Source organism: Helicoverpa armigera, chromosome 7, assembly GCF_030705265.1.
Source record: "Helicoverpa armigera isolate CAAS_96S chromosome 7, ASM3070526v1, whole genome shotgun sequence".
NCBI lineage: Eukaryota > Metazoa > Arthropoda > Insecta > Lepidoptera > Noctuidae > Helicoverpa > Helicoverpa armigera.
In genome coordinates, this window is record NC_087126.1 from 5,312,761 (window position 1) to 5,327,682 (window position 14,922).

Sequence of the window (14,922 nt, forward strand, 5' to 3'; positions counted from 1 at the left end):
CAATATGAACAGTTAGAGGTCTAATGTAATGATGTGTATCTTGATATGACTGCACCGTGCATGGCGGATACGGTGTAATGTAATATAAATAAATGTAACCTTCAAACAGAATCTTGAACCACAGACAAACGTAGTTCATACATGTTATTATCCAGATCATTTGTCTCACAAGTTGCTGCTTTGATCTTGCATAACAAAATGTTGTTTTTTTTTTAACTTTATTTCCTTGTTTAGCTCTAAAATGTTAACAGATTTGAAATCTTACGATCTGACATTTGCGCTTTTGAAGTGTGCAAAGTAAAGCATTCGAGGAGATCCAATAACATTCCTAGATAATGAAGGTTCGATATAGGCGTGGATTGATGCTTACCTAATACATCCTCTGCCATTCAATAGTTCTAGTGGCACACTTCCAATCCGGTTCGCAAGAACTATAGGGCAGAAACATCCATAGCCGTAGGCATCCAGAAACACGACGTAAAATAAGAATACCTTCTTTAACATTTAACTGTATCGACAAAAATAAAAATAATTTGAATGAAAATAATGTAACATTTCGCGTTATGAATACAAAAGATAGAAACAATCGATTTTTAAATAATTAGATCGTTTAGCGGTATCTTCGCGGCCAGCGCAGCCGATTTGTATAGTGGTGCATTTGATTAGGTTCGTGTGTTTCGGGCATGCGTTCACAGTTGGTCACCTTGCAATAAGGTATGGTGGTCGCGTCGGGCGCAGGGCGAGAGTGGGCGACCTCATATAGCTTGCGCGGGAGGCGTTTCCTTTATTTGTTGGTTGTTCGCTGCGTGATAGTGACGTGACTCGCGCAGGACACCGGGACATCATGCGTGCATTGCTGGTGAGTCTCAGTGCCGTGCCCTCGCCAAGGGCGGTTACATCATTTACATACCACCAGCTTATAATTTATTTCCCTTTTTTTCCACAAAAATTTTGAAAGTGATTTTATTTTTAAATTTTAATTATTTTATCAGTGCTTCCGAGTTCTTTCAAGGTGAAATATTTAAGAGTCGTTTTTTTGTGATATTGTCATAATTTACTTTCATTTTTAATAATTAATAAAATCACATATACCCATTAATTAAATTAAATACCTAAAAGTACTTTTAATTTTGCTTAAAATAAACTATCTTTACCTTGAAAACAATGATAACAACAACTGTAACAAATAAAACTATATCAAGTTACTATAAATAAGCACACTCGTACACTTAGATACTGTAAGGACACCGCGTTGTGAAAGTGGTTCGCTAAAATATACAAATGACTATATTATCTAACTACTTATATGACTAGGCACAACAAGTTCTTAGTTGCATTCAATGAATAATATACAAGTAAATTAATATCTGTATAGAATTCAGGTCGATCATAGAGGCGGTGCTCGAGGTATCGATTTCGCGGCAACCTTGAGGGCGATCGTGAGGTGACAGAGTACTGCAGCAGCGCCTGTATTGCTCCAGTAACCTTACAACATACCGACATAAGTACCGCCCTTAATAATTCACAAGGCGGAACTAATTGTTCGGTACTAACACATAATTTGGCAAGTTAGTCGTTGTCATGTTAACTGCTGGATTACGTAAAGCACGCGAGCTGGGCACATGGCTCGCGGCGACGTTACCACACTGGCCCACTGCTTCGAACAGGCTCGGCTACTGGATAGATACAGACTTGGATACGCATAACTTGTTCTATTTCAACAGTTATATTAAATAGTGGCCGTTCACTGCAAAAACTCGAGTTGAAAACTCATTCGCCGCTCGGTGTTACGCAGTTCGTATCGATAGTAAATCGATATTCCGAAATCGCGAACAATTTACGATTGTACGGTAACTAGTAATCCTTGCCCGATGGTGCAGCATGTGTCGGTCATCAATGTCGACTTGTAAAGGCTTGCAATGTTAATTAGTATTTAGTAGCCGCAGTGCCGAGACCTAGAAACAAAAGCTCGATTACACACTGATGTATGCCGACAGTAATGTTTCAATTCGTTCAGGCGTAAGAAAGAAACAACTGTGTCTGAAATTAGACACGTTTTCATTCCACAGACACACGAAATTTTAGGATATGCATAATGAATGAGGTTTTACATCCTGTAGTTTTAGTTTACATTATAATTATAGTTATTTTACTAATGCGTGTCTACCCTTTCCGGTTATTTGGCATTTCCTCGGATAATTTTACAAATAGTACCTACTTGAGATTTAAAATAAATTCTGCAAATACCTAAATTATTTACCAATGTATTTTTACTATAATGTACGTATTACATTTTACTCAATTCACAATAAGTCAGTTTTAATTTATAAATAAAACCTGCCATACTCTATAAATGTGTGCAATATCAAGTATAAATATAGATGTGATACCCTTATAAGAAAACTCCCATAATAATAAGCCAGATTTTTCCTTTCTATAGAACGAGATACTGACAGGTTTTGCTCAGCTTTCTCACTTAGCTTCACAATATATGTAGCTATCGTGCAACTCTTATAAATATTAATGAATATCTACTTTTAATTACTTTCCCAATAAACATTAAAACTACAAGTTTATGTTTATGTTTTATATAAAATTGTATAGCAACATTTTCATCTTTAGTGCATAAAACAAAGTCGCTTGCTCTTTACGAACGCTTAGAACTTTAATCTGGCAATAAATTTTATGAATATTCCGGCAATATATAGTGATTCAAGAGGACGTTTCATATGTATGATACAGTAGAGTACATACATGCAAAGTCTGGAGGGTACAACAATAGGTAATCAAAGAAGAAATCGTACCTTACTTAACCTTGGTTTTTGTTCAAACTCAAACTCAAACTCAAAATCGTTTATTCAAATTAGGCTGATAAATCAGCACTTTTCGAACGTCAAAAACAAAAGACAGCCCCCAAAAACGCCCGCCCTTCACCACTTCCTATGTGTTTTTGCTGGGAAGAAGAAGTGGCGCAACAAACTCCCCAGCAACACATGTCTGTCTGTAAGGTTTGAAGAACCAGAATGTATACAAAACAAGTCAAAAAGTCATAAAAATATCATTATCACATGATAACTATTATATAATATTAAAAAAGGAAAAAAAAAAAACACACTGAACACAAGTAGGCTAGCACACAGATTTACACCTATAAAGACTAAGTACTCAAGCATTTCTTATAGTCCATTAAGTGTATCTAAAGCCTCCTGTTAATAAAATAAAAATGTATTTTAATATAAGCATAAAATCGGCGTGCCCACCTACATGCGCATAGATGTTTACGTTGTAGCTGTACAACACAAACAAGGTGTACCTGCTAGGACTACAGTATTATTATTTTCTTCAAAAAAAAAAAAGCTAATAGAAAATCATACTAAAATTGATAAAGTGTCAATAGCCATCAACACGACCTGGTACCGCCAGCAGCACCCGTTCACGAGTATAACGCGAGGATCAGCCATCGCCCCCTTCGCACATTTTTGAGGGAAGGGGACAACCCGACCCCCAACGCTACCGCTGGCCATACCGTCTAAGGGAGCATGACGTGCTTGCTGCTATTCAACAAAAGTAGAACATGTAAGAAATGCTGCAGTCACTAGCAAGCCATAAAGAAACAATGCTAAGCAAAGTTTAACAAAACTTCCCTAAGTAAATAAAAAATAAACTCAATTATAATTCAGAATTAATGTCCGAAGTAATGTCAATTATAGTAAACATTAATAATAAGTTAATAATTTAGTTATAGTGATAACAAGAATGAGCTGCCTCGCGTTCAACTTAGCGACCAACTATTCCTATCATTTAAATAATCATTAATGCTATAGTAAGCCTTCTTTGAAAGAATTGACTTTACTTGTAATTTAAATGCGTTAAACGGTAATTGTAGTAAAGTTAGAGGTAGTTTATTATAAAAGCGAATACCGAGCCCCAAAAATGATCCATGAACCTTATGAAGTCTGTGAGTGGGTACACACAGTTTGTGCTTGTTTCTAGTGTTAATACTGTGAACATCGCTTTTTTTGGTGTACAAATGAATATTTTGCCTAATGTAAAGTATATTGGCAAAGATAAATTGTGATGCCACAGTAAGAATGCCTATTTCTTTAAAGAGCTCTCTTAGCGAGTGTCTACTACCTAACCGGTATATCGCACGAACAGCTCGTTTTTGTAATACAAATATGTTTTGAATATCAGCAGCTTTGCCCCACAGAAGAATACCGTAGGACATAACGCTGTGAAAGTAGCTAAAATAGACTACTCGAGCTGTTTCTACGTCAGTGAATTGTCTTACTTTTCTGACGGCGTACGCAGCTGAGCTAAGCCTTCCCGCGAGGCTAGCTATATGCGAGCCCCACTGAAGACTGCTATCGACTGATATACCAAGAAATACTGTGGATTTGACAGTTTCTAGAACCTCGTTACTTAATATAATATTCGGGCCTAGGTTTTTCACGTTCGGTAGAGTAAATTTAAGGCATTTTGTTTTCTTCGCATTTAAGACCAAGTTATTAGTACTAAACCAGTGTGTAACCAACGAAAGTGCACTGTTTACGTCGTTAAATTGATCCCTATTTCTGTCGACTTTAAAAATAAGTGAAGTGTCATCTGCAAACAGTACAACGTCACAGATATTCTTCAGATGGTAGGGTAGATCATTAATATATACCAGGAATAAGAACGGACCTAATATTGAGCCCTGTGGCACACCTAATTGGACTGATAAACCTGATGATTTGACGCCATTGACATCTACGCATTGCACTCTGTTATTTAAATAGGATTCTATTACGCTAAGAGCTTCATTTTGGACTCCGTAGTAACGTAATTTACGTAGAAGCGTATCGTGGTGCACACAATCGAATGCTTTGGAGAGATCACAGAATACTCCAATGGCATTCTGAGAGTTTTCCCACGCATTAAAAATGTGTTTTAAAAGAGCTACACCAGCATCTGTTGTCGAACGACCTTTTGTAAAGCCATATTGTTCACTATGAAGGAGGCTATTAACATTGAAATATCTTTGTAACTGCTTGAGTACTAATTTTTCGAATATTTTACTAAAAGCGGGTAAGATGGATATGGGTCTAAAATTATTTACATCCTTCTTATCGCCTGATTTAAATAAAGGAATGACTTTACTTAGTTTCATTAGGTCGGGAAAAACTCCGGTTTCAATACATTTATTAAATGTGATAGCAAGATAGGGGGCCACAATGTCGATAATATTCTTTAATAGTTTAATGGAAATACCCCAATAGTCACCACTGTTTTTTAAGCTCAGCGAATTAAAAACGTTAATAACATCAATTGGCGTTATTTGCTCAAAACTAAAAATAGCGTCACACTTAGGGACACTATTATGCAGGAGATTCTCAGCGTCCGTAGCAGAAGAACTCAAGGAGCGAGTCGTAGTTAACGGTATGCTAGCAAAGAACTCATTAAATGCCATGGCTACGTCAGCCGCATTACTAATACGTTTATTATCAGCGAATATTTCTAATTTATTCTCAATATTTGTCGATTTTCCAGTTTCCTGATTAATAATTTTCCAAGTAGTCTTTACTTTATTGTGTGTTGTGTTCCCCTACGTAATACGTGGTCATGGAAGTATTGAGGTAGACAGCACTTACGCGCCGATTTAATTGTCGCCCAACAATGCATGACGGTTACGATGCACCAAGTTATATGATAAACATACATGCGAAGATAATTGGACATTCTCCGCACGTACCAACTCAATAACGTATCGAATACCGGCCGTTTTAAGTGCATTTCAATCAGCTTCTTACAAAAGACTTCAACGCGTTCTAGCACCTGCGTCACCCCATATTATCTGTTACGTGTGTTGGAAAAGCGTTTCGAAATGAAGTGTGTGCTTACTTGTAAATATAATAAACTGTTTATTACATGTTATGAGTTCATTATCCGTCAAAATAAATTTCAGTTTCTTAATTAATATCACTTTTGCTTTCATTCTTAAAAGTATTTTTATAATAGTCCAGCTCATACAAAATGAAACGTTATTTATCCGTGCGCTGTTTTGAAGTGTCAATTAACATGTTAACATTTCATGACTGGAACAATTAACATTCAAGACTAATTCATCAAAATCAACAAAATGCGAGTAAAAAAGGCATTAAGATTAGTATCAATTTTATGAATTGTCTGAAGCAATCGTGACATTTAATAGATAGTGCAATAATAATTAGGTATTTAGTGTATGGTTCGCCATTCCAACGTAGTCACCTTGACTGGCGGAAGCGTGCGCCTGCGCCGGGCGTCCTTAGTACTTTCAGATCAGTCTGCTCACGCCCTAAACATCGTACGCAAGAAACAACTATTCATTGAATCTAAACAATCAAACTTTTTGAATTTTAATGTCTGCTCCTTGAACTTTTCGCAAACGGTGTTTTGAAGTACTGCGCAAGAGTTACTACAAAGATGTTATTAGTTAAGCTAAACTAAACTCCAGTATACTGAAAAGATTTAAGTTAGTTAAGGTTTTAAACTCCAGCTTATACGGTCGTTGATATTTATCCATATCGGGTAAAAGTTCAACAAGATACACTTTTCAATTAGTAGGAGAACTGCGTGAATTGGCCACCCATTACCTTCGATATTGCAACCAATAGTTATCTATCCACATTCCAGACAGCTGTCTAACTAAACCTAAACAAGATTGTCTAGTTTTTCGTAGTAATAAATTTGAGGTGTCACTTGGAATTCTGCTGATCACGCGATTTGAATCACCCGTAATGATACACAGTTTGATAGCCTCACTGTCTAGATCACACGATGCACTCACTTTCGCGACCGTGACGAACAATACAGAATTTCCTTATTTTCTAAATACACACTCAGAGCGATTTCATAAAAGAAAGAATCGTAGATATGGGTGAACAATTTGTAGCTCATTCATATCGACTGCGAGGTGACAATTGTTGTGAGAACTTTATTTCTCCTCTGTAGAACACATATCTATACCCGGAATATGACACTAATTTAAATCTGAATTGAAAATTCTATCGCTTGTTTTATGTGCTTAAAAGGTTTAGGCATTAACCAAATGTAGTAACACAATTTACAACATAGAGAACAATAATGGTGAATACCAAATTGATATTAAGAACTCCATCACACACGCCATCTTTTTTGGATATTCATACAATCTTTTTACGAATTCTCCTTCGTACCTCAAGTTATACTTTCGTATATTGTCGTTAATGAACATAGTTTTGCAATAAAAAGAAAATCCGAAACGAGCACGTAAATAAAAATAAAGTTTATTACAAAATATACATCGATTTCGGAAAGTAGATTGAGTAGGTGCCATTTGCATGTTGCGACAATTCACAACTCAACGAGTTACTAGCTCGATAAACCGAACTGCCTCACTGACAACGTTTCACAATAACGATATGATTGTACATGATTGACTAACATAAATAAAAACTATATTACAACCTGATTTATCAGATAAACGGTGAAAAAACTAGCGAGCCTCTTGCTCCATACCGCGGCTTCCGAGCGCACAAACAATTTTCCTATTATCTCATGCAATGCTGTCATATCGGTGTTGTTTATGTAACTCTACGTAATAGCTAGGATGTCTGCTGTGAAATACAGTGCAATTATATAGCCTCAGAGGTAAAGGAATTTTTGTCCTGCCCTGAAATAGATTTACACGGAGTCGGTGGCGCAGCTCAACCTTAGGTTGAGCTGCGCCACCTACCTACATATTGGCATCGAAACCAAAACCAGTCGTCAAATTACCGTCAATTGGTTAAATCGGCAATTTATCGTTATCGTCTGGTTATCGTTATGGTTAGATGGTGCAACTCGCCCTAAATATTCGTGGCTAAGAATAACACTTGCAATCTAATGCTCAGTTAATCAAATGCCTATTTCCATAATGCACTCATACCTATGTAAAGCGATGTCCTTGTTCAACATTTACAAATAACCCGCTGCACTCGTAGAAACTATCTTTAGCACACGGTTCAATAAAGATTTAACAAGACATTTGCATCAATTAATTATATCCACCTAAATACCTCGTTGAGTTTACATAAACGCTATAATCCGCAGGAAATTGTCCAAATTGCTACAATGCAAATCTTTAACAAATTACATCAGAATTAAGTTACCGACCTTCACAGCTTAATAAAGAAATACATTGTATCGACACACGTAAGTCGGTACTTGTACCTACTAGGCTGTTTGCACTACAAAATATTCTGAAAACGTTCTACGCACAAAGTAGGTCCGTTTAGAAACTCTTGCTAAGCTGTCGTAATGTAATCAACTGCGCAGATAGGCATTTGTATAGCTTAACAATAGAATAAGAATAAGGCACGCGATAATATCTACATTAGCTATTACTTGGATGAATGGTATCAAGTGTTACAAGACGCACTGCACTCGTAAACAACGTCCATGTACCTGGAAACTGGAAAGTGGGCCAGTTCACTAGTTGCGTTATACATTCCTGTAGCCAAATTGAGCTTAAACAAAAGTTGGTTGATTAGTCTTGCATTTACGTAATTGTATCCAGGAATAGATGTCTAAGTAGGAATTGTCATCGTCGTAATTAACGCACCCCATGGAGGGTTCGTTCACAAAGAAATAAGTAGGCACCTAAGTAAACCTAGAAAGCTCTCATCAAAACTGGTATTAAGATTAAATATTAATGTTTCCGTCTCTTCTATTCCAGATATGTATGCTGTGTGTAATCACAGCTTATGCTCAATATAATGACTCCCCTGCTCCGCCGCGGCTGCAGATACCCGGCGCGATACCAGTAGGTGGTCCCCGACAAGGAGGATTCAGACAGGGACGCCTGCAGGCTGCCCCCATCGGAGGAGGTCCAGCCAGAATCAGGAGGCCAGGCTTAGCGAGACCATCATTCAAGTCTGTTGATGCTTCTCCGCGCCCAAGCCTTCAATCACTCGACGAGCCAGCTAAACCCGTCACTGAAGAACCAGAAGATGAATTGGAAATCAACACCCCAACCGCTTTCTCCCCAAATATATTTTCAACGGCCGAACCCCAAAACGATTACTACGACATAACGACTACTTCCCAACCCAAACCGCCAATTGTTTACAACCCGTCCCCATACCCACAGTCGACACCGTCGTCCGTTCGTCAGCCACTTGAACCCATTAAGCCGACACAGTACCGGCCACTGTTGGCTCCCCAAGCTTTCAACCCAGTCAGGAATGAACCACTAAACAAGCCACAACCAGTGAGGCTACAGCCTCTTTCGAGCAGACCTCAAAGGCCTGTATTCAGACCCGAGCCTAAGCCATTCATTGAAGATGACGAGGCACCCATTCAGCCTGTAAGACAGTATTCACGACCTCAGGAACCCATTAACAGGGCACCCGCCAAAGCTCCTCAACAAAAGTACACACAGTCGCACCAGAGGGAGAAGAAACCTGTCGCCCAAATTATTCGTAAGTACAGAGATGAAAATGAAGACGGCAGCATCACGTGGGGATTCGAGAACGACGATGGATCGTTCAAGGAAGAGACCATCGGTGTGGACTGCATCACACGAGGCAAATATGGATACGTTGACCCCGATGGTCTGAAGCGTGAATACAATTACGAAACTGGAATTCCTTGCGACAAAGCCAAGGAAGAGCAAGACGAGAAAGGTTTCGTAGACTATCAGGAAAATAAGGCTGTCTTACCTAATGGAATTACGATAGATCTCGCCGCGATGGGCAAAAAATCTAAGAGGCCATTCAGATCACCTGTAAATCATTAGGATTTAAGTATACATAATATATTTATTTTAGGAAAAATTTAAATATAAGGACATTTTAAGTTGTCTCGTCATGTAAGTGTTATCATTGACATAACATTTGGTCGACTTCAAGTGGTTTTACTTGTGCCTAAAACTAAATGAGAGATGGAAATAAATGTGAATACTTTATAAAATAATGTTTTTATTCCAAAATTGTACCTGTTGGGTATTTATTATTGTAGAGAGTAAAAGCGTACAGTATGACTAATTGAGAATTTATTTAGGGCTGCACGATGGGAGTCTGCTATTATGAGCCAGCGCTTCCTGAGGCTGAGATAGTACTTTACATAAATAATGAGGGCTAACTCATTGATCCCCAAATCCTACAAACTAAATGTTTTAACTATGAAACTTGTTACAATTTGCATACTACATAAATTACATAATGTAACGTAAGTAAACACCTGTAAATAATCTTATGGCTCTGCAAATAATCTTATTCCTCCTATGTAAAAAAAATACTGTCCATTAGCAAAATTAATTGTTAACGCATTAGTGTCCAAAATTTGTTTCATTATTTTAATCAATAGGTAAATTAATTTGACAATTCAAACACTAAAAGATTTGTATACAAGGACAAATTTTATTTAGTTCAAATAACCTTACTAATTAACTTACAAATTATAAAAGAGGTACAATTAATAGGGACGATTATTCATGTAAGGTTGTGGCCTTCTCATAGGCGGTGGCATTCTGTTTGGTGGTGTTATAGATATATCCAAATAGTTCCCAATCTGGAACTTGACCTGACCTAATGTTTTATTATCGTCGCCACCTCTCTGCCCTGAACAAGTGACTCCAATCTCTCTCATGCGATACGTTGGTGATCTCATATCTGGATACACTATCGCAAAGTCAAAATACGTTCCTTTACGCCTCGTCTCTGGGTTTACTTCCTTAACTAGGCCAGTAAGCTCACGAAGAGTTGCGTCCATCCATGTGTAAATTTGAAGTTCATTTTGAGGAACATTTCCTCTTGCATAGTCTCCGGGTGAATTGTGACGTCCAGTTGAGCAAAACACACGAAGTAACAGTGGGCATGTCTGAAAAAGAATTGTAATCAAAATATAAACAAGAATTCATCTTCCAAGCCTAACTAACTTAATAGAAACATTGATACAAGAGTGAGTTAGCTATCAAGGAATATATATTTATAATTCTAAAATTGCTGAAATGTTATTTTATTTATATTATGGTGGTATTTGTTTCTTACCTTCTCCCTATCGACCGGTTTCTCTGCGGGCTTAACCTCTTCAACTATCATGGACTCTAGTCCTGCCATTTTCATAATAAGTTATAATAGTCAATTAAAATTATTGAGTATTTTATTTGGTCAAATATTTTGTAACAATACTATACAGAGATCGAAGCCAGAAATTGCAAGAATTAAAACTCCTATTTTATTTGACAAGTAAACATGTTTTATTTGTCTATGAATATAATGGAAGCCACTGCCACAGATAATCACAGCTTAGTAGGTTTACTAAAATAAAATATTGTTTATGGTGAGTACATTCCGCAACTTTTCTTCACCGCCTATTTACTGCCGTTATCAATCAAGTCACTTCTATAAGTAAAGTTAAAACCTACTTATCTGTAGTGTTGAAAAGTGTGCATATAAAATCTGATCAAATCAATACAGGTAACTTTTTTTATCCGTTATTAGTTTTTAAATTTATTTGACAAAAATTGCAGAATTAATTTGTTACAAAAATATTATGTTGTCATTGTTGACACTTGACAGGCACTTGACAGTAAAGAAAATCGCACTAATCGATTAGTAGAAAATAAAAATACATATTTTTCTGTGCGTTAAAATTGATATTATGCTTTCATAAAGTTAATTATTAATATTTCTGCAATAAAATACGTGCGTATTTGTTTGTATAGTTAGTTGGCTTAAAATGGCTCATAGAGAGGATGAAGACTCATTTCGGGAAGACGACGTATACATCAACCAAGAAGATGGAATGCCTAACGTTCACCCCAATATAGCAAATTTAGAACAAGAGAGCGATGTGCAAGATGAAGTCGACGATTTCGATGACCTGCCTAAGTCTGTCATCGTCACAAACATACACAGTGAAGTATTTGCGGACGAAAAATTAAAAAAAGGAATGGAAGACTTATTCCGCACATTTTCAGATAATATAACATTTCAATGGCTGCGTAGTTTCAAACGTTTGCGCGTCAACTACGACAGTCCTCTGGCTGCTGCTAATGCTCGCGTTCAACTGCATCAGTACCAGTTTCATAATTCGCCAATCAACTGTTACTTTGCACAACCTGTAACGCCTGTTTCACTGAAGAACCTGAGACCGCCGGCTCCTGTGAAGCAGTTCCTGATCTCGCCACCGTCCAGTCCTCCGGTTGGCTGGGAACCTCGTGAAGAAAATGAACCTTTAGTGAACCATGATCTGTTAGCGGCACTGGCCAGCCTGGCTCCTGGAGAGAGTCATGAACTGCATGCTCCCACACCCACCCAGCCGGCTATTGTTGTGCACACTGCGATGACATCAGATCAAAGCCCACTCGTAGCTAAGATACCTCATACTCGTTGTCCGGATTATTGATACAAATGCCTTTTGAATTAAATTTAGTGACTATGAATTAGATTAGTAGTAAAAATGAATGCTTTCTATTCAATTTGTGCATGTCAATTTTTATGACATGTAAAGCCAAGACATTAAAGGTGTCTGAAGTTGGCAACTTTTTGAAAGCTCTAGAAAAGTGAGCTTTTGAAATTCTTTAACAATATTAGTCTAGGTTTGCTTCTTGAGATGGATATTAATTTTACAGAAATTACACAAAATTAAATTGGTGCTATGTTTTATCAAACTAAATTTTAAAATTGCTTATTTAACACTTAAGTTACACTATTAATTATTATCTTTATGCAACATGCTTTAAATAGTAGCGTTTACCATGGCCATTTCATTATTAGCAATTATTATGAAAACAAAGTATGGACAATAGCTAAAAACATATCAGAAAAGCGAGCCTTTAAAAAATACTAACCCCATAAGTATAAGGTGGTTGCTCAGTGATTTTTCTTTTTTTTAATTATATAGTGTTTTATTTCATAATCTACAATATTTCAGTAATTGTCAGTATTCAATTAATGTCTAAAATCTTAAGTGTAATGCTAATATTTTATTAATGTGTCAAAATTGTCATGGCATACCAATTTCATGTTGTTCTTTAGGCTGACTTGCAAGGCCAATAACTTATAGGGACATAATCATCAAAGATTCATAAAAAAAAATAAGCCATTGTCACATATATATAGGATATGAACAGGAACAGAAATAACGCTATGTTTAAAAATTATGTAACAATGTGGGAAAATTAAAAAAATAATTCATTTTATTCAGTCCATTCAAGCGATGATGGATGCGGATCAAGGATTCAGTTCCATCCTGACTACTTATAACTTAAACCTGACGTATTGAGAAAAGTACAGCAGTTTATATCAAACTCAATATTAGTTTGAATAAAACCAAATATTAAAACTAATTATTAAAAAAAAGCTGAATATTTTATGAAGATAACAAAATAAGACAGTTACAAACTTCTGTCTGTTATTTTTCTTGCAAGCCAGCCATTTTTACTAAACATACTCTCTTTTAAATGGACAAATTTATCTTTTTTTTGTTAATTTGGTTAGTGGAATTATTTTTACTTGGGTATTTTGTTTGCGAAATTATTAAGTTCTAAGGCCACCTGTGGGTATTTGTTCTCAATTAAGGTAATCAATGTGTTTGTCTATTTATTGCTATTTAAGCACTGGTTTTTTATTACATTGACTTATTTATTGCTGATAATCTCATAGCATATGCCTTATCTCTTACTTCATTTTAAGTAATTCTTAGTTACCATCTACTTAATTCTTAATTCAAACCTTGGCTTCAATTTTACTATAGATTAATTATAAAAAGTTTGTAGCATTAGAATTTTGTGATAATATGTCTAAATAAATGTTAAATTTGTTGTTCAATGGTGGGTACATACTACATTTGTTTAAAAATATTTGAATGGTTCAATACAATATACTTTTGATTTTAAGTTTTTAATTCATAGGCTAAAGAAGATTTGTCTAAAAATAAATAGCAGAAAATTTACGTCTCCAAAACTGACATAGTAATTAACTATACTATAAGAATTGTATAAAAACACGAAAATAAAATTGAACCATTCAAATACAATATACTGCATTGAAATTCAGAGAAAAACGTTCACATCAACGTTGAATATGTACCTATTTATAGAATTAATATTGTTGTAGTTTTTATAAACATTTTACAAGTAGAAACTTGGCAGGCTTGAGGGAAGCTGTATCGATAATGATACAATTGTAAAAACTTAAAAGTTCCTTTGTTATTTTTAGATCTATTTATTTGAATGAAAATTTTGAAATGGGCACTGCACAGGCACTTTTTGCGCGAGCCACATTATATTAGAGAGTTGAATTTAAATGAACCAACTTAGCATTTTCTAGTTTTACGTATGTACTTACCCAAGCGGAGGTATGTGAGGCAATTAGTACTAGTAGAAGCTACAACACGTAGTATTTTGTTTTCACTCAACAGACTACATTTGTATCGGCATTGTTGTGATTCGCCATGTTGGCTCAGATTGATATTTAGTGAGTTTGTTCGAAATCGGACCATGTGGAAAGATTAATGAGATTTTCGATATTTTTATGAATGTTATAATTAGCTCTCAAACAAACAAGTCTCGTTGAAATTTATACATTTCTTGCTCTATTTCTGAAAAAAATTATCTATCCGTTTCCTTGAAATTTCTCTGCAGTTATTATGACTTGTACTAACTATGGAATCTGGAACAGTGTCTTTGGTGTTTTCTCACACTATCAATATATTTTCGTAAGATTTATCATACATAAGTACCTACCTACTTATAAATCTAGAGCTTCTAGTCTAGTGCATAGTATTTTGAAGAAAAGAGTTATCTCCCTATTTATTAAAAAGATAAATAAAAAACATTGAGTCACTAAATTGATCTATTGTTCTATTATGAATTGACACGAAAAGCGTCTGTTAAAGTTCAAGTTTCCATCGTATTATATATTACCACACATTGTTTAC

At 35.9% G+C, this 14,922-nt stretch overlaps 3 protein-coding genes across 3 annotated transcripts; 2 read left to right on the forward strand and 1 right to left on the reverse strand.

Moving 5' to 3' along the window:
* Positions 1–700: 700 nt before the first annotated feature.
* Positions 701–9,951, forward strand: LOC110370275 (uncharacterized). The gene is made up of 2 exons (XM_021326020.3): positions 701–859; positions 8,714–9,951. Exons 1-2 carry the CDS (start codon positions 845–847, stop codon positions 9,773–9,775), a joined length of 1,077 nt encoding a protein of 358 aa, XP_021181695.1. The 5' UTR covers positions 701–844; the 3' UTR covers positions 9,776–9,951.
* A 424-nt stretch (positions 9,952–10,375) lies between these two features.
* On the reverse strand, positions 10,376–11,267 carry LOC110370277 (histone deacetylase complex subunit SAP18). Its single transcript, XM_021326021.3, has 2 exons — positions 11,028–11,267; positions 10,376–10,857 (listed from the first exon to the last, which is right to left on the reverse strand). The coding sequence occupies exons 1-2, from the start codon at positions 11,100–11,102 to the stop codon at positions 10,453–10,455; spliced, it is 480 nt and encodes a 159-aa protein (XP_021181696.1). The 5' UTR covers positions 11,103–11,267; the 3' UTR covers positions 10,376–10,452.
* A 222-nt stretch (positions 11,268–11,489) lies between these two features.
* On the forward strand, positions 11,490–13,811 carry Sra (sarah). The gene has a single exon (XM_021326031.3). It carries the CDS (start codon positions 11,719–11,721, stop codon positions 12,385–12,387), a length of 669 nt encoding a protein of 222 aa, XP_021181706.1. The 5' UTR covers positions 11,490–11,718; the 3' UTR covers positions 12,388–13,811.
* The last annotated feature ends 1,111 nt before the right edge of the window (positions 13,812–14,922 follow it).